Source organism: Penicillium hordei (assembly GCF_028827395.1).
Source record: "Penicillium hordei strain IBT 12815 chromosome Unknown utg000003l_segment0_segment0, whole genome shotgun sequence".
NCBI classification, from domain to species: Eukaryota; Fungi; Ascomycota; class Eurotiomycetes; order Eurotiales; family Aspergillaceae; genus Penicillium; species Penicillium hordei.
Genome location: NW_026623144.1, coordinates 2,916,730 through 2,933,306, shown reverse-complemented (window position 1 = coordinate 2,933,306; position 16,577 = coordinate 2,916,730). Strand labels below are relative to the sequence as shown.

Below are 16,577 nucleotides of genomic sequence, written 5' to 3'. Positions count from 1 at the left end.
TAGAAGATGAATCCAAAATCCCCGTTAAGACGGACAGAGCCGAACCATGCTAAATATGAAACAGAGGCAGTAGATATCAGTACAAAAGGGCCGGGATTCTAAAGAGAAACCCAGGCCCGGTTTCTCTCCCCAACATTCGTTTTATCGTATATCTTTCAAAATTTCCTTTTTTCTAGGTGATTCTAAATTTAACCGGTAACCTTGAAGATGGACTCGGCGAGTCTCTCGACGTTGGCGGAGGTGATACCGGCGACGGAGATACGGCCGTCCTTGGTGGCGTAGACGGAGTGCTAGAGAAGTTGTTAGGAACCAGACTGGAGAAAGTATGCGAATATAAAACTTACCTCCTTGGCGAGGGAGTCCATCTGCTCGGGCTTGAGGCCAGTGTAGGCGAACATGCCGATCTGGATATCACGTCAGTCATTTGTATCATAGATAAGCAAGTGTTTAGATCTCACCTGGCTGGTGATGTGGGACCAGTCGTGCTTGCTGCCGAGCTTCTCGAGGTTGGTGCGGAGGAGAGAGCGCATCTCGATGATGCGGCTAGCCATGCCCTCGACCTCACCGAGCCACTGCTTGTTAAGAGCAGGGTCGTTCATGATGGTGGAGGCGATGCGGGCACCGTGGATGGGAGGGTTGGAGTAGAAGGGACGGATGAGGATCTTGACCTGCGAATCGACACGCTTCTTCTCCTCGGCGTTCTCGCAAACGAGGGAGAAAGCACCGACACGCTCGCCGTAGAGACCCATGTTCTTGGCGAAACTCTGGCAAAGAGCGATGTTGTGGCCCTCCTTGACGAAGTGGCGGGGAGCAAAGGCATCCTGGTCGGCGTTACCGCTGGCAAAGCCCTGGTAGGCCATGTCGAAGAAGGCGAAGTGGCCCTTCTGCTTCATGACATCGCTGATCTGGCGCCACTGGGCCTGGGTAGGGTCGACACCGGTGGGGTTGTGAGCACAAGCGTGGAGCAGGATGATGCTGCCCTCGGGGGCGGCCTTGATGTCGGCAATCAGACCCTCGAAGTCGAGGCCAATGGTGTCCTTGTTGTAGTAGCTGTACTGAGCGACCTCGAGACCGGAGTCGGAGAATACGGCCTTGTGGTTAGCCCAGCTGGGGTTGGGGAGGTAGATCTTCTTCGCGCCGGGGTAGAACTGCTTGAGGAAAGCACCACCAATGCGCAGAGCACCGGTGCCGGAGATGGTCTGGGTGATGACGAGGCGGTTGTCCTTGATGGCAGAGGAATCGGCACCGTAAGCGAGCTCGGCGGCAGCGGTGGTGAAGGCAGGAATACCGGTAATGCCAGCGTACTCCTTGTCCAAGCGAGATGCGACGACCTTGTCCTCAGCGGCGCGGACGGAGGGTAGAACGTAAGGCTTGCCCTTGTCGTCACCTGAAAGAGAGCGGGGATGGCTCGTTAGCAATCCAATTTCCAATCGATTGCGCATCACGGCGATTGTTTGGGGCGAGGCTTACGGTAGGCACCAACACCCAGGTTGATCTTCTCCTTGAAGGAGTCGGCCTTGAAAGCTTCGGTGATACCAAGAATGGCGTCCTATTAACCGAGCTACGTTAGAATTGGCCTTCTAAACCACCATTACGATGATTGCAAGCTCATCGATGAAGCTTACAGGAGGACCCTGGGGAACATTGGCCCAGGCCGAGGCGTGTCTAGCTCCGATCACAACGGTGCGCATGTTGGCCTCGCGGGAGGCAGCCGACCGGCTGGCGACTCTGAGAGTGGAGAGCATAATGGCAGAGATGAAGAAAAATTGAAAGGACAAGACCTAGATCTCTTATATTTGGGATTGGAAGGGGAAAGGAAAAAATCGGAGGAAAGGAAGAATATAAAGGTTCGGAGACGTAGTCCCGATGTTTTTACCCTGACTCATGTGATAGTGGTACCCGGTACCTGGCAGTTGGCATGTTATTCCGCTTCGGCTGAGGTACCAGGTACAACTAACCCCGGGGAGATGTGCGCATGGGATTGGCTGCATCTTCCGGATGAATTGCAGGGATCAATTGCTGTTTACTCTGATTTTACGGGGATTTAGGTACTTTATTTAGTTACTGGTGATGGTGAATTGTGATATTTTGGGTATAGAATTTGAATTCCCTGTGGAATGTCAAAATGAGACACCAAAATATACCATTTAATTACATACATCGTGTATTGTCTATAGTGTCTATAGTGTCTATAGTGTCTATATCGTCTATAGCGTCTATATAACATCTGATGTACTTATACATCAGCCCATCTCCAAATGTGTTGTCTCGGGAAGTCGAACCTCCGGTGAACTGATTGAGGTCAACCTCCACACCGTTTCCCCTCACAGCAGTTGGAGTAAGGGAATTCTTCCATTTCCCCGTGTCTGACACCTTGATTCTTACATCCCCACAGGACTCGGGTAAATATGTACGTCTCCTAAATATGCACTAAATATGCACTAAATATGCACTAAATATGTACGAAGTGCATATTTCACATATTTATTACATATTGAAATTGTTAACGTTTTCTCAAGACATCGAAACGCTGCCTGAGGCTTAAATATAATTACGGAGCTTTGGAACCTTCGGACTTCTGGGATAGACTTTGGATATCGTAAAATTGGTATTTGGCTACAAATAGAAAAAGAAAAAGAAAAAAGTATCAGCCCAGGCGAACACCAGCTTGGCGATTCTTGCGCGCAGCAGTGCCCACAGCAGTGTTCATGCCGGTGTTCTGACTGCTGTCTAGTGTGCTCATAGACTCGCGCTTCTTTTCTTCATCGATCTTCTTCAGACGTTTCTCGGTCTTCATCTTTCCACTGCCCTTGCCGTGGAACTGGTGACTGAGTTGCTTGAAGGCTTCCTTTTGGTTCATGTTGCGACCGAACTCGTCAACGTACCGCAGCTGGACGTCGGGCTTGTATTCGCGGTTGAACACGTCGGCCATATGGCGCGCCTCCTGCTGGTCACGTTGCTTGTTCTCCCAGCGCGCGTGCTCCTCACGCTCACGGGCTGACATGCGCTCAAGCTTGCCGGAGGCACGGTCCCGTTCACGCTGCTGCCGGGCGCGTCGCTCGATTTCGGTCTCGCGGTTCACCTTGTCGGCCAAGAAGCGCTGGCGATCGCGCATGAGTGTGTTTTGGCTGGTGCTGTCGTTGTCTTTGACCAGGCCGCGTGATTTCAACATTGATAGGGTAGCAGCAAGACCTTGGTCCAAAGTTGATTCCTCTTCTAGACCTGTGCCGGTGAGTTGTTGTGGCTCGGACGCAGGTGCTTCATCGCGCTTGATGCGTGCGGCAAGCTCCTCTTCGTCTTCAATATCGCCGTAGCGGTCCATATCAATCTCCACGCCCTCTCCTTCGGGCTCGGCGCGGGGACTTTTCGGCTCCTTGGCCGCAACTGTGGCATGTTTTTCTTCCTGCTCGAGGAGTGTAGGCTTGTGTAGATTTGACACAAACTCTGATGTTTCGTCGATAACAAGGCCAGGCTCCTCGCCTTCATTATCCGAATTTTCAATCTCCATTGGGGTCTGAGTCTCCTCTTCTCGAAGCTGCTTGGCAAGCTCCTCGGGGCTGATCTTCTTGCGCTTCTTGAAGGCTGCGCGTCGTTGCAACGCAAGAGAGGCTTGAAGGTCATCATCATCCACGAAAGAAACATCTTCATTGACAGGCTTGCGGGGAGCAGGGACTGGGACTCCGCCCTTCGAATCAATATCCATAGCCGAGGATCCTTGCGCATCGGTCGAATCTGTAACCGGGGCAATCTCGTCGTCGTCCATGAAAGTCCTCTGTTTTGTAGCTTTAGCCTTCTTCTTTTTAGGCTTCTTAATTTTGACCTCGCTGATGTCCATATAATCGGAGGACGGCACTTCGGGCTCAAGGTCGAGGCTGATAACATTCTTCCGCAACTGGTTTGAAACCTCCTGTCGCTTTGCTTCGCGTTCCTCGGTCGAGCCTTGGGCGTCGAGTGTAAATCTCTTCCTTTTTTTGCCTTCGATCTCCTCGTCGTATTGTGAAAGGATGCCCTGGTTCTCCGCTGTAGGATCATAGACGGGCTTTTTCTTCTTGAGCTCCAGTTTCTCTTCGGTTCTTTCCTTCTCGACCAGATCGAGGTTTTGGAGCTCATCGTCCTCTTCCTCGTCGTCGACCGCAGCGTCCTTCAGCGTCAGGATGTGATCTTCACCGCCATCAAAAGCACCTGCAGCGTGTCCGACCTTGATACCAGCCAGATCTGCTGCAGTGTACTCGGTTTCCGCAAGGCGCTCCCGCTCTTCGAGTTCCTCCGCCAGTCTCTGGGCGCGTTCCTTCTCGATCTTCTTTTGGCGTTTTTTGGTTTGCGACAGCCAGGCTTTGGTATCAAGTTCGTCGCCATTCCCCTCGCCTAGTGTGGATCCTTGGAGTTGCAGATTCCTCTGGGCGATATCACGCGCCCGCTTGATGGCGGCATTTTTTTCGTCTCGTTTCCGTTTCGCTTCGGCGGTGTCCTGAATTTTCTTCCAGTTGTCGTAACTTTCCGCCTGTCGTGACTCGAGAGTACTGGCTGGGTCTTCTTCTTCGCCGGACTCGCTGTCGTCGTCTTCTCTGAATTCTGGGCCGGCACCGGGAACTGGGAGTGGCTTGAGGCCAAGAGCCACTCGAATCTTGTTGTTTTGCTCGATGGATAGAGCGTCCGCCATTTTGACGGTGTATGGAGGAGGAGGGGAAGAGATGGAAAGGTAATGGCCTTCAGCGCAACGCCGCCTGGTTTCCTGATAACCGCAATCGGATCACGTGATATAACCAACACGCACTATCCCTATATAGGCCTAGTGTTATAAAATCTTAGCGGCCCCACTTGTGACATAAATAAGAGCCTTCCCTCTTTTTCCTTCCTCTTTTTCTTCTTTACCAAAACCGGATCTGTGTCCAGATTTCCTGTCCACGGACTCCAGTCTGACTGGTTTCTGTGTGATGGTTGAGAGCTGGGCATTTCGACGAGCTTGGAGCCATCATTTTTTGTGGATGGCCTTTACGGTTTCCGGTCGACAGATCTCAGAATAATTGTTCGCGCCTTGTGACGCGGGTCTTGAGCTCCCACTGGTGAGCTCGGCTTGATAGCTTGGTGTCGGATGGCGTCATATTTCATATCTCTTTGCCGATTGGCCGTTGGCCGCTGAGGTTAGGGAATAACCATGACTTGCCAACATCTCTTACATAGAACTCGTATGTTGTAAAAATCCTAGATTGAAAAAAGTCTCCGCTTTGCGGGACTAGGTTGTCTAGGAAACATGCTACACGTATTGTGTCTATGCGCGTTTATGACGGATGCGTCGCCGCGTGTCGCGTACTGGACGAGATCGATTCAGCAACGCTGGGGAGCTCTTCGTCGAGGTCATGATCATTATTGCCTATCTAGTTCAAGAAAGCACATCTATAATGTGTGTAATTTACAACAGCTTCAAGTGTCCCGTCACGCCGTCAACCACGCTCTTGGGGCCCAAGACTCCCAGCACGGTCTTGCTGCCACTTGCGATTTGAGTGCGCCCAGCATCCTGGATAACGCGCGTGCAAAGCCCAAGGCTAATAGCCTGAGCCTGCATGACGAGCAGTTCATCCTCGGACCTGACCTGCAATGCGATCTTGGCCTGGCCACCGCGCTCCCATTTCTTGAGGATGGGCGAGTTGGGCGCGTATTCGAGGAAGTATTTGTAGCAGGCGAGGGTAGCGTGACCGCATTGGGCGGCGATTTTGCCTAGAAGAAAGAGATTGTAAGCGCTTGCAACACAAATGTGAAGAATGATTGAAACGTTGGTAGAGCACATACCTTTGGTCATGCCTAGGTCCATGCGAACGACTAGCACCAGCTTCACCTCCTCGTTGTTGTCCTTGAAGCTCGACAGTTCTTCGCCGTTGCCCTCATCTTCCTCGTCGGTCTCTTCTTCGGAGTCTGATTCGTCCTCCTCGTCAGAGGAGTGGCTATGGACCTTCACATCGTAGCTGTTCGGCCACCCTTCCTTTTCTTTGAAGAGGCTGATCGAGGAGCCTTGGCCGATGAAATATCCGGTCACACCCGCAATGATCGCTGTTGCGATCACATAGGCGGCCGTCGTAGGGGGTATGCGGTCTAGCGGTACTGGGGCGGCCATTTTGAGTTGGTTGGTTGGTGGTTGGAGGATCGAAGCCTCGCGAAATAAAAATTTGAGGGAAGCTCGACCGCCCGGGATATCTTCACGTTTTGTTCCACTGCGCTCACTCTGGGCTCACATTTTTTCTTCTTCTTGAGATTGATGAATTTCAGATGAAACACATTCTTAGAGACTCACTGTCTCTTTGGGTATTATATAATTGAATGTTGCCAGTGGTGTGGCTAAGCCTTTAGCTGATTAGCCGAAGGATCAAGTTGGAGTACATTGAACAACTTAGAATCAACTTTATACCACAGTCATTCATAAAAACCAAAATCTAGCCCAGAAATGTATAGATTACTTCCAACCCTACTAAATATGACCGAGATATGCTGAAAGCCGCTAAGGGCCGGCTTTGGGATGACATTACCGCACGCTTTTGTTTTGGACTTGATGGTCGTGACCTCAAGTAAAAACTTGGCTGTGATTCAAGTAGAATATTCGCTCCATCCCCGTCTGCAGTTCGTCTGCCCCCCCAACTTCTCCATCTCGGGAATTGGAGTAAACTGGGGTATGTGCATCGAAGCCTCAATTCTCGTTCTTTTACTTAGTGTTCCAGTTCTCATTACCACCCAAGTACCGGAACACGATTCGTGAGTCCAAGTCCTTACGTCGTTCATCCTCACTAGCTTCTTTGTATTCCTGCAAGCCCACACTCCCCGGCACATTAGTCGATCCCACGCGACGGGCCATGTCCAAAGCCAACGAAATATCCTTCTTTATGAGCTGGGCCTTGAAGCCCTTCTGATAACCGCTCGAGGACGGCGCACTGGGATAAACCCCGGATACCGGGTTAAAAGTGTCGCAAATGGTTCTTCAGCATTGCCAGCCGCATAACTGGGCCAGGACTCGTGGGTCTAGTCCGGACTCCATTCCCATGGTCATGGCCTCCGAGCAGGCAATCGCAATGATACCAGAAAGATAGTTGTTGAAAAGTTTAGCTGCCATTCCGAGAGATAGACCACCGCATGAGATGAGTTTGTCACCCATTAGGTTGAACAATTGCCTGAGCTCTTGGATAACCTTTGGCGTTGTCTTCGGCACAACCCACGAAGAATGCAATTGTTCCTCACTCTGTTCCGATAACACCACCACTCACCGGGGCATCGTAGAATGAAGCACAAAGACTTGCGGTTAGCTATAGGAGAATCGTGCCGCAACTCCTGCTTTACTCTCTGCGAACCGATTATGCTGTGTGGGGACAAATCCGGGGTAGACCCACGGAACCGACGACACTTCAAAATACGTTGAGATGTTAGTTCATCTCTCCTTGCATCTTCAATTTCAATTCCCGGCAAATGTGACACTTCAATGCTTTCATTATGAACACCCAGAAGCATAGTGGAGATACATATACTGACCTCGCCAAGTGACTGAGCACGAGGCAAGGCAAATAGTGTACAGCCTTTTGTTATGAACGTTACTAGGATATTTTCATGGTCACCAAGGATCCAGACTGGTGGGTCAAGATGATAACTTTGGAATTAGCAAACGCGTCGAGAGAGCCAGGACAGTTCTGCGAACTATCAATGGAGCACCGGACATTATTGCACCCGAAATTATGGAGCAAATGTCGACGCCGATGATGAGTTCGGTTACACCTTTACACTGGATCTTTGGTTTGGTGTAACAACTTTCTATATCCTGACTACAAAGTTGCGCTTTCTAAGAACCAACGACTTCTTGAGATATGGGCGGGGCGGATTCATCCCAACGACCGTATTTCTAAGCCAAAATTGGACCTGCTAGCCAGCAGCTTCCTTAAAACGCTTGCTGGTAGCAGAAGCTTTGCGCTAGCTTGGATGCGAGGACAACCTCCTGTAAACCGACCAGCTCGGTCTGAGGTGCGACATAGTTTGGAATCCTATCTCCAGGTTGACTTTCGGCGACTACAACCTACTTACGTACGACCTCTAATATTATGACACGAGAGTGGGACATATTGTTTGAAAAAGAATAACGCTCTGGATACGGAGGTAGAGGTAGCAAAGTTGACATCAAAGAGCTACTAATGCATTTGGCGAATCTGTTACAAAATCCCACTAACTAGGATACGTTGATTAAAAAGGTAGCTGGGAAAAAGCCAAAGATCGAAGAGGCTCCATCCCCGACAGATGTCTGCCCAACAAAGAACACAAACCAACCCAAGTAGTATATTGGACGCGTCACAATACCCTACCACTGATTATATACAACCCATAACACCAAAATAGACCAAAGGAGGCTATTTAGTTTGCGCTACCAGCGGGGGCGGCAGCACGAGGGACGTTTCCGGTAGGACCCGCGCGACGGCTCCTAATTCCGATGTTAGACCAATATCAAACGACAAGCACATATCAATTCCAACTTACATCATGGTACGGCTGAAGAAACTGATACCAATCATGAACAGCCAGCTGGGGACAGCACCGAGAGCCCAGATAACGTAGCCCATGGGGATGTTGAGCTGGTACTTAGCGACCCAGCCGTCAACGGGGTGCAGAGCGCCCTCGTAGACGGGGACCTTCTCGTAGGTCTTCTTGGCGTGGATCTCGTAGATGGTCTCTGGGGTGACAGTGGTGGAGTTCAGGTAGACGTTGCGAAGAGGAGTTGGGGCACGTTCCTCGCCAACAGACGGCTCCTTGGGGATCTGGTAGTACTGGACGGAGGGAGCGCTGGCGGACCAGGCGGCGCACAGGACCTGGTTGGCCTCGCAGTCCAAGTATCCGAGTTGAGGTGAGGTGGGGTCGGCGGAGAACAACAGAACAGATTCCTGGGAATTACAAGGACGATGTTAGGATTTTGGGACTTGGCGAAAAGACGCGTCGGGGGCGAAACATCATCTTACCTTGAATGCCTTATCGGCAGTTCCGCAGCGACCGAAGCAGGTCTTGTTACCACCAGTGGTGTAAATCAACCAGTCCTCGGCCTTAGGTCCCGGGGAAAGGATGGACTGCCAGTTGTCCAGAGACACGTTGGTGACACTCTTCTCGGTAACCTTCTCGGCCAGCTTCTCGATCGGGGCAGCAACGGGGGCTGCTGTGGGCACGTAGGACTTGACCTGGTTGAACCATCCCTGCACACGGTCGACGAGGGGGACCTGCTCCTGGGCCATGGCCAGGGCAGGGAGGAGGGTAACGAGCGAGGTGAAACGCATCTTGATGGCTGTGGCGCGGAACAAGTTAGTGAGACAGGTTTCGGGAATGATAGATCACGTTTAATACGAGATGAAATTATATCAAAACACTTACCAATGACTGAAAGGCGGATAAAAATTGACACAGTCAGAGACAAGAGGAAGAATGGTGTTCAGAGGGAGATAGTTGGAACGACAGCTGGCCTGAGCGCTGGCCAACCACAACCCTTTAATTTACTCCCGCACCTCCTTTCTCTGCACCAATGGCGCGATCCCTATGCATTTAGTTCAGAGAATGTTCTAGACTGATTCCAGATCTCTTCTCATGTTTTCCTTATATTGCAATCGATTAGGTCTTTTCAGTGCTAATCATTTCGGACCGTGTGGATTCTGACCTGCATAGAAGCTCCCGTCCCCACAACTTAGGTGCCGAATGTCAACAATTGACCATCTATACTGAAGGATCGAGTTCTGCCATCGGGGTCTCTTGGATGCTAAACGGTACTCATTATCAGAATACATTGATGCTTACTGTTACATATTCTTCAACCTACTTGTACTTGAATGGTGTAGATGGAGGATCTATAATGTATGTGTTGGATCGGTTCTTGCGAATGAGACACTGCGTAAGTATGAAATTGGTATTGTGAAAGCATCGGATTTGCCTAGTGGAAGAAAACTAAAAGCATCCCTGATAGACTAAAGTGCAATCATTCGATATAGCATCATGTAGATTGTATCCAGTAAGATACACAAGTGATATTAATCTACAACGGCAGCGCTAATCTTGCATCCGTGGGTTATCAAGGTTCTTATCGAGTCGGGGGAACCATTTAGGGTTAGCGTTGAAACAGTCATGGTCAAATTATACATATAGGTAGAGCTATAACGTCATTACAAGGACCGGGTGGTGATATCGGAGGGTTGGAAAAAAGTAAACACTTTTTCATTTAGCGATCTTTGATTAACCAATACAAGAATTGAAGGAAATCTAACGGCAGTTTGAGGTACAAGTGCCCTAGCTTACTGAGCTAGTGGTGGTTAAAGAATGAAAGTATATGCAGACCTTACAAAATTCCGAATTCAAGCCATCTATGAACTGGTTAATATGAAACAAAACACGTTTGCATACAAGTGCCTTGAGGAGTTAGTAAACTAGTAATTTGATATCCAAATTTGTGTTACCTGCTGTGTGGTTATAGTACCGATGTAAATGGTACATGGCCGCCTGCTCAATGATAGGCGAGTCTTATATACACACAGGTATGTATGGAGTAGGTAGTGAGTCTATTTAGATCTGTTCCAGCCCTGGAGGGTTGCAAACAATGCTTAGTGAGCATGTCCTTGTAACTTAGACCCCGAGGTCGGGAAGAAGCTTAATAATAGAAAAAGCCGGGCCCCCGGGCCAATGACCTCGGGATAGCCTGTTATATACACGGTTATTTAAACATGCAAACTTTGAGCGATTCTTGTAACATATGCTGGGATTTCCGCAGCATGTTAACTTGTGCGTGAGTATACATTATAACTTGAGATCTATTGCAGATCATTTCCCAGCCTTGTCTTGAGCCAACTAGAAGACCGGAAATGATGATGACATCACTACCCCCGTTCAGATAGGAGTTTGAGTGGATAGGAACCTTGGAATAACGAAATGTTAGGGTCCTCCATTTGAAGATAAAGATAACATAATTGTTATAGAACAACCTTGGAACCCTACACAACATATGTCTGTAGACATATCATTATCAGTTGAAGTTGAGGTGGAATAATGAGTCAGACCCCACAGGTAAGGTCCGATGTCGGTTCTAAGGCATTTGGAGTAAATCGTACACACGCATGTTATTTTTCAATCAAAAATTTCGGGAAAGAGTGAAATTGGAAGTGATGGACATTTGAGTCATAGTGCAAATAATGTAACTACACAAAAGTACATTGTAATATAGAATATGGCAGGATATTTGATCCTATCATACTCCTCTAAAATGTACTTCCCCCACCTCTCCACAATCAAAATTTTCTTTTTTGCCGCCCAGCGAGGGGCGCGGCGCCCATTACTCAGATTCACCGCCCACTACTTCGGCGCTATGAATTTATGACTCTTCCCTCTCTTTTTTTCAAAGGTTTCTTTACTCCAAAGATCTTTAAGTACCGCTCGATTTTCTTTTTTATTCCTACTTCGAAGTAAACTTAACTTCCGGGCTTCATATTTTCTCAATCTCGACTCTACATACTCAACCCCCACCATCTGCACCATGTGTACCGGTGCCGACCCCGAGCCCAATGGGCAAGCTAATGGTGCTACTGGCACTATTGCTCCCAGTATGTCAATTGAAAGCTAATATACTAGAATTACTCACTGACATCTATTTAGACGGCGATCACGCTGGTTTCGTTGGCATTGAAACTCGCCAGAATCCCCACCCCTCCGCATCCCGCAACCCCTACGGCCACGACGCTGGCGTCACCGATTTCCTTAGCAATGTCTCACGCTTCAAGATTATTGAGTCTACCTTGCGTGAGGGAGAGCAGTTTGCCAACGCTTTCTTCGACACCGCCAAGAAGATCGAGATTGCCAAGGCTCTCGATGACTTCGGTGTGGACTACGTGAGTCGCCGTACAGACGAAGAGTTCATATTCATAAACAAAGGCTAACGGTGGTCACGCTATAGATCGAACTCACCAGTCCCTGCGCTTCTGAGCAGTCCCGCGCGGATTGCGAGGCCATTTGCAAGCTTGGCTTGAAGGCTAAGGTACGTTACGGGTTTGCTCGGGTCTCGTGACTATCTGTATCTAATAACCTTTTTAGATTCTCACTCACATTCGCTGCCACATGGATGATGCCCGTATTGCTGTGGAAACCGGTGTTGATGGAGTGTGAGTCTTTTTATCTTGTCCTTACTTTGTTGACTTAGAACTGACTTTCTATAGCGATGTTGTTATTGGTACTTCCTCTTACCTCCGTGAGCACTCCCACGGCAAGGATATGACCTACATCAAGAACGCCGCCATTGAAGTTATCGAGTTCGTCAAGTCTAAGGGCATTGAGATCCGTTTCTCCAGTGAGGACTCTTTCCGTTCCGACCTGGTTGACCTTCTGTCAATCTACTCCGCTGTGGACAAGGTTGGTGTGAACCGTGTCGGTATTGCCGACACCGTTGGCTGTGCCTCCCCCCGCCAGGTCTACGAGCTCGTCCGTGTTCTGCGCGGTGTTGTTGGCTGTGACATCGAGACTCACTTCCACAACGACACTGGCTGTGCTATTGCCAATGCCTTCTGTGCCCTCGAGGCCGGTGCCACTCACATTGATACCTCCGTTCTTGGTATCGGCGAGCGTAACGGTATCACCCCTCTCGGTGGCCTGATGGCCCGCATGATGGTCGCCGACCGCGACTACGTCAAGGGCAAGTACAAGCTCGAGAAGCTCAAGGAGATTGAGGACCTCGTAGCCGAGGCCGTTGAGGTCAACATTCCTTTCAACAACTACATTACCGGATTCTGCGCCTTCACTCACAAGGCCGGTATCCACGCCAAGGCTATCCTCAACAACCCCAGCACCTACGAGATTATCAACCCCGCCGACTTCGGCATGTCCCGCTACGTCCACTTCGCCTCCCGTCTGACCGGCTGGAACGCCATCAAGTCGCGTGCCCAGCAGCTCAAGCTTGAGATGACTGACGCTCAATACAAGGAGTGCACTGCCAAGATCAAGGCCATGGCTGATATCCGTCCCATTGCCGTCGATGATGCCGACAGCATTATCCGTGCCTACCACCGCAACCTGAAGTCCGGCGAGAACAAGCCCCTTCTTGACCTGACTGCCGAGGAGCAGGCCGCATTTGCCGCCAAGGAGAAGGAGCTCCTTGAGGCTCAGGCTGCCGGTCTTGTGGTATAGGCGATTTCCTTTCACCGATACATATATTGTATAATGCTATCTCACAAGTGGCTTGTGCAAAGACGTGGCAGATACCTGACGATTTGATGCTTTTTCATTTGTTTTGACATTTTTTCCATACCATACAAGGGTTTGAAAAGTCTTCCTCTTTTTCTTTTTTTTTCCCCCCCTTTTGGGAGAGCCAATAACACATTCGTGTTAGGAGAAGAGGGTTCTCCTTTATTTGTACATATAGCGCAGAAGAGGTAGTAACTCATTCTTAACTTCAGACTGTTGTGCCTTTATATAGTAGCAGTAGTAGTAGTTGCCTAGGTGTACCTTAGTCTGGACTAATTACGTCAGTGGAGAAAGACCAGAACCTAAGTCTGAACGGTCAATCTAGAAACTTGTGAAGATATTACTATAGCACCCAACGAGCACCATTCCAAGCCGATCAACACCCAATTCCTATATGATACAGCAGTCCCACCACCGTATCCGAAACGTGGAGCGCCTGCTTCATGTGGGAGCCGAGGCCCGCTAGACTCAACCAGTCAAAAAGTACCACTTGAGTGAAACCTCCCCATCGCCACTCCCACCCATCATTATTGCATGACTATTCCTTGGGGGAACAATGAGCTCTTCAATGCTGCCAGTTGCCCTGCAGAACAAGCTGATCGGCTACGGTCGGGTGTCCAGCGCGCATCTATCTGCCGCGAACCTTGACATGTAAGTTGAGTAATCCCCAGGTTCGGTTCCCCGCGGAATCGAGGCCAGAACAAAAGACAAAAGGCAATCACCACTGACACATTTTGCTCGCAATCTAGTCTTCGTAACATCGTGTTTATCCTATTCATCCTTCGGTATACGCGCAAGACCTTCTACTCCATCCGCGGCTACGGTATCATCGGTAGCATCCGCAACATCTACATCTCACTCCGCCTGTTCTGCTACGGCATCTTCTTGCGCGTCCCTGGTGTCCGTGGCCAAGTCGATAAGCAGGTGAGCACTGCTATCACGAAACTTGAGTCGACGCTGGTCAACTCCGGGCCGGATGTCACACGGTACCTCACGCTCCCTAAGGAGGGTTGGTCGCCGGAACGGGTCCGCGCTGAACTTGATAAGTTGGCTGGACTTGAACATACACGCTGGGAAGATGGTCGCGTCAGCGGCGCCGTTTATCACGGAGGTGCGGATCTGTTGAAACTGCAGGCTGAGGCCTTTGGACAGTTTGGTGTCGCGAACCCGATCCATCCGGATGTTTTCCCTGGTGTTCGGAAGATGGAGGCTGAGGTGGTTGCTATGGTATGCATCATGATTCCTATATAAGGAGTATTGTCTTTGAAGGAGCCTTCCGGCTGATGTCTGCTCTAGGTTCTTGCTCTCTTCAATGCCCCCTCGGATGGTGCCGGTGTATCTACCAGCGGTGGCACCGAGTCTATTCTTATGGCTTGCTTGGCTGCCCGGCAAAAGGCTTTCTTGGAGCGCGGTGTCACTGAACCCGAGATGTAAGTTTATATATGGATACTATTGCACCGAGCAGCAGGACTTATCAATCATCGCAGGATTATTCCCGATACGGCACACGCAGCATTTATCAAGGCTTGCAATTACTTCAAGATCAAGCTGCACCGCGTGCCTTGCCCGGAGCCCGAGTTCAAGGTCGACGTGCATGCTGTTCGCCGTTTAATCAACCCCAATACCGTCCTTCTTGTTGGGTCAGCACCTAACTTCCCCCACGGCATTGTTGATGATATCCCCGCTCTATCACACCTGGCCACCAAGTACAAGATTCCTCTCCACGTTGACTGCTGCTTGGGATCTTTCGTTGTTGCACACCTCAAGAAGGCCGGCTTCCCCTCTCCTTACGAAGAAGAGGGTGGCTTTGACTTCCGCCAGCCTGGTGTGACCAGCATCAGTGTCGACACTCACAAGTACGGGTTCGCCCCCAAGGGTAACTCGGTCTTGATCTACCGCAACAAATCATACCGAAACAACCAGTACTTCATCTACCCTGATTGGTCCGGCGGTGTTTACGCCTCTCCCTCCGTGGCAGGCTCCCGCCCTGGCGCTCTGATCGCCGGTTGCTGGGCCAGTTTGATGAGCGTCGGCGAAACCGGATACATCAACAGCTGCACCGATATCATCAACGCGGCGCGGAAGTTCGATACGGCTGTCCGGACCGATGCGACTATCTCACTGCACATGGAGGTCATTGGTAACCCGATCGTCAGTGTGATCGCTTTCCGCAGCAAGAACGGTGCCATTGACATCTATGATATCGCCGATGACCTGTCCGCTAAAGGCTGGCACCTCAACGCTCTGCAATCTCCCCCGGCTATCCACTGTGCCTTCACTATTCCCACTGCCAAGGCTGTCGACCAGCTCATTACTGATCTGACTGAAGTCATCGGCAAAGAGCTTGAGAAGGCCGAGCAGCGCAAGCGCGAGGGCAAATCGTATATCCTCAAGCGCGGTGATACCTCTGCTCTGTACGGTGTGGCTGGTAGCATTCCCGATAAGAGTATCGTTAGCCGTCTGGCAGAAGGCTTCTTGGATACTTTGTACAAAGCATGATTCTTTGTATGACTACCTCTGTTTTCCTTGTTTGTATCTTCTTTGCTCAGCCTGTCTGGACTGCTTCTACGGTGTAGTCCTAGTGTCTCCTATCTGTCCTTACCTAAACTGCTGGTGCAGTGGCGTTATCATTATACAGGTCCTTTCAAATCGCACATATTTGTTTCAAAGTGTTGGATTCCACTAGACGGTAATAATGCATATAATACAATAGTTTGCCGGAAAGATATTCGCCCGATAGATGTGGACGTAGAGTACATGACCAAAAGAAAGGAAAAAGCAACCCGCTCCATGCAAGCAAAGCCAAAACAGAAAAAAGAGGATGCGATCGATCGATCAATCAACCATCCGTCCGAGTGAAAGGCATTTCAAAAGACTCAAATTCCATCTGAGTCTTCAAGACCAGCGAGAAAATCCCAGTCTGAAAAGCCTCCCATTCCACGCGAAGCTCATTGAAAACAATCACTGACCACCGAGTTCCCCCCGCTGCGCAGTGCAGCTCTTTTCGGTATAATATCCAGGATCAGGCTTGCGCTCGAGATGCACCTCCTGCTTCGTGAGGCGGTACTGGCACTCCTCGACCTGGACAAGTTCCTTGACTTTCATGATTTGACCCGCGACGGAGGGCGAGACGCTGTGGAAGACTGTTGCCATACGCTTTTTCAAGCCAAGAGCCTTGAGGACATCTGTTGAGCGGCGCGGGAGTCCAATTGCGGAGCGGACGAGGGTAATGCGGAAGTAGGACATGTTGGATTGTGGAGACCAAGAGGATCTGATATTCGGATGTTTGTTCTTTTGATGGCTTGGTTGTCCGGAGTTGTGGAATGGACTCGGGATGGGCGGAATGGAATGTGGTGGATATA

General features: G+C 50.0%; 8 protein-coding genes across 8 annotated transcripts; 2 read left to right on the top strand and 6 right to left on the bottom strand.

Annotated features, from left to right (window-relative positions):
- On the bottom strand, window positions 1-1,831 carry N7537_006337 (uncharacterized protein). Its single transcript, XM_056897394.1, has 5 exons — window positions 1,626-1,831; window positions 1,471-1,549; window positions 459-1,387; window positions 345-404; window positions 1-290 (listed from the first exon to the last, which is right to left on the bottom strand). Exons 1-5 carry the CDS (start codon window positions 1,743-1,745, stop codon window positions 189-191), a joined length of 1,290 nt encoding a protein of 429 aa, XP_056753179.1. The 5' UTR covers window positions 1,746-1,831; the 3' UTR covers window positions 1-188.
- Window positions 1,832-2,647: 816 nt separating this feature from the next.
- On the bottom strand, window positions 2,648-4,660 carry N7537_006336 (U4/U6-U5 snRNP complex subunit SNU66; the record flags this gene model as incomplete). Its single annotated transcript, XM_056897393.1, has 1 exon — window positions 2,648-4,660. One exon carries the CDS (start codon window positions 4,658-4,660, stop codon window positions 2,648-2,650), a length of 2,013 nt encoding a protein of 670 aa, XP_056753178.1.
- Window positions 4,661-5,343: 683 nt separating this feature from the next.
- N7537_006335 (aminoacyl-tRNA hydrolase PTH2) lies at window positions 5,344-6,109 on the bottom strand (the record flags this gene model as incomplete). Its single annotated transcript, XM_056897392.1, has 2 exons — window positions 5,344-5,715; window positions 5,788-6,109. 2 exons carry the CDS (start codon window positions 6,107-6,109, stop codon window positions 5,411-5,413), a joined length of 627 nt encoding a protein of 208 aa, XP_056753177.1. The 3' UTR covers window positions 5,344-5,410.
- A 582-nt stretch (window positions 6,110-6,691) lies between these two features.
- N7537_006334 (uncharacterized protein) lies at window positions 6,692-7,138 on the bottom strand (the record flags this gene model as incomplete). The annotated part of the gene is made up of 2 exons (XM_056897391.1): window positions 6,692-6,917; window positions 6,987-7,138. The coding sequence occupies 2 exons, from the start codon at window positions 7,136-7,138 to the stop codon at window positions 6,692-6,694; spliced, it is 378 nt and encodes a 125-aa protein (XP_056753176.1).
- Window positions 7,139-8,147: 1,009 nt separating this feature from the next.
- Window positions 8,148-9,453, bottom strand: N7537_006333 (uncharacterized protein). Its single transcript, XM_056897390.1, has 4 exons — window positions 9,379-9,453; window positions 8,976-9,292; window positions 8,500-8,900; window positions 8,148-8,443 (listed from the first exon to the last, which is right to left on the bottom strand). The coding sequence occupies exons 2-4, from the start codon at window positions 9,282-9,284 to the stop codon at window positions 8,377-8,379; spliced, it is 777 nt and encodes a 258-aa protein (XP_056753175.1). The 5' UTR covers window positions 9,285-9,292; window positions 9,379-9,453; the 3' UTR covers window positions 8,148-8,376.
- Window positions 9,454-11,478: 2,025 nt separating this feature from the next.
- Window positions 11,479-13,158, top strand: hcsA (homocitrate synthase; the record flags this gene model as incomplete). Its single annotated transcript, XM_056897389.1, has 5 exons — window positions 11,479-11,585; window positions 11,638-11,870; window positions 11,936-12,016; window positions 12,073-12,140; window positions 12,195-13,158. The coding sequence occupies exons 1-5, from the start codon at window positions 11,519-11,521 to the stop codon at window positions 13,156-13,158; spliced, it is 1,413 nt and encodes a 470-aa protein (XP_056753174.1). The 5' UTR covers window positions 11,479-11,518.
- A 613-nt stretch (window positions 13,159-13,771) lies between these two features.
- N7537_006331 (sphinganine-1-phosphate aldolase DPL1) lies at window positions 13,772-15,714 on the top strand (the record flags this gene model as incomplete). Its single annotated transcript, XM_056897388.1, has 4 exons — window positions 13,772-13,866; window positions 13,965-14,442; window positions 14,512-14,645; window positions 14,703-15,714. 4 exons carry the CDS (start codon window positions 13,772-13,774, stop codon window positions 15,712-15,714), a joined length of 1,719 nt encoding a protein of 572 aa, XP_056753173.1.
- A 462-nt stretch (window positions 15,715-16,176) lies between these two features.
- N7537_006330 (mitochondrial 54S ribosomal protein uL30m) lies at window positions 16,177-16,461 on the bottom strand (the record flags this gene model as incomplete). The annotated part of the gene is made up of 1 exon (XM_056897387.1): window positions 16,177-16,461. The coding sequence occupies one exon, from the start codon at window positions 16,459-16,461 to the stop codon at window positions 16,177-16,179; it is 285 nt and encodes a 94-aa protein (XP_056753172.1).
- Between the last annotated feature and the right edge of the window lie 116 nt (window positions 16,462-16,577).

Excerpts from the sequence above, each read along its gene's own strand:
- N7537_006333 (XM_056897390.1), bottom strand. The coding sequence starts at position 9,284 with ATGCGTTTCACCTCGCTCGTTACCCTCCTCCCTGCCCTGGCCATGGCC. Across the intron at positions 8,901-8,975 it reads CTGCCGATAAGGCATTCAAG|GAATCTGTTCTGTTGTTCTC; the intron begins GTAAGATGATGT and ends TGTAATTCCCAG. Across the intron at positions 8,444-8,499 it reads TTCTTCAGCCGTACCATGAT|GAGCCGTCGCGCGGGTCCTA; the intron begins GTAAGTTGGAAT and ends CATCGGAATTAG.
- N7537_006337 (XM_056897394.1), bottom strand. The coding sequence starts at position 1,745 with ATGCTCTCCACTCTCAGAGTCGCCAGCCGGTCGGCTGCCTCCCGCGAG. Across the intron at positions 1,550-1,625 it reads ATGTTCCCCAGGGTCCTCCT|GACGCCATTCTTGGTATCAC; the intron begins GTAAGCTTCATC and ends CTCGGTTAATAG. Across the intron at positions 1,388-1,470 it reads CCTGGGTGTTGGTGCCTACC|GTGACGACAAGGGCAAGCCT; the intron begins GTAAGCCTCGCC and ends GCTCTCTTTCAG.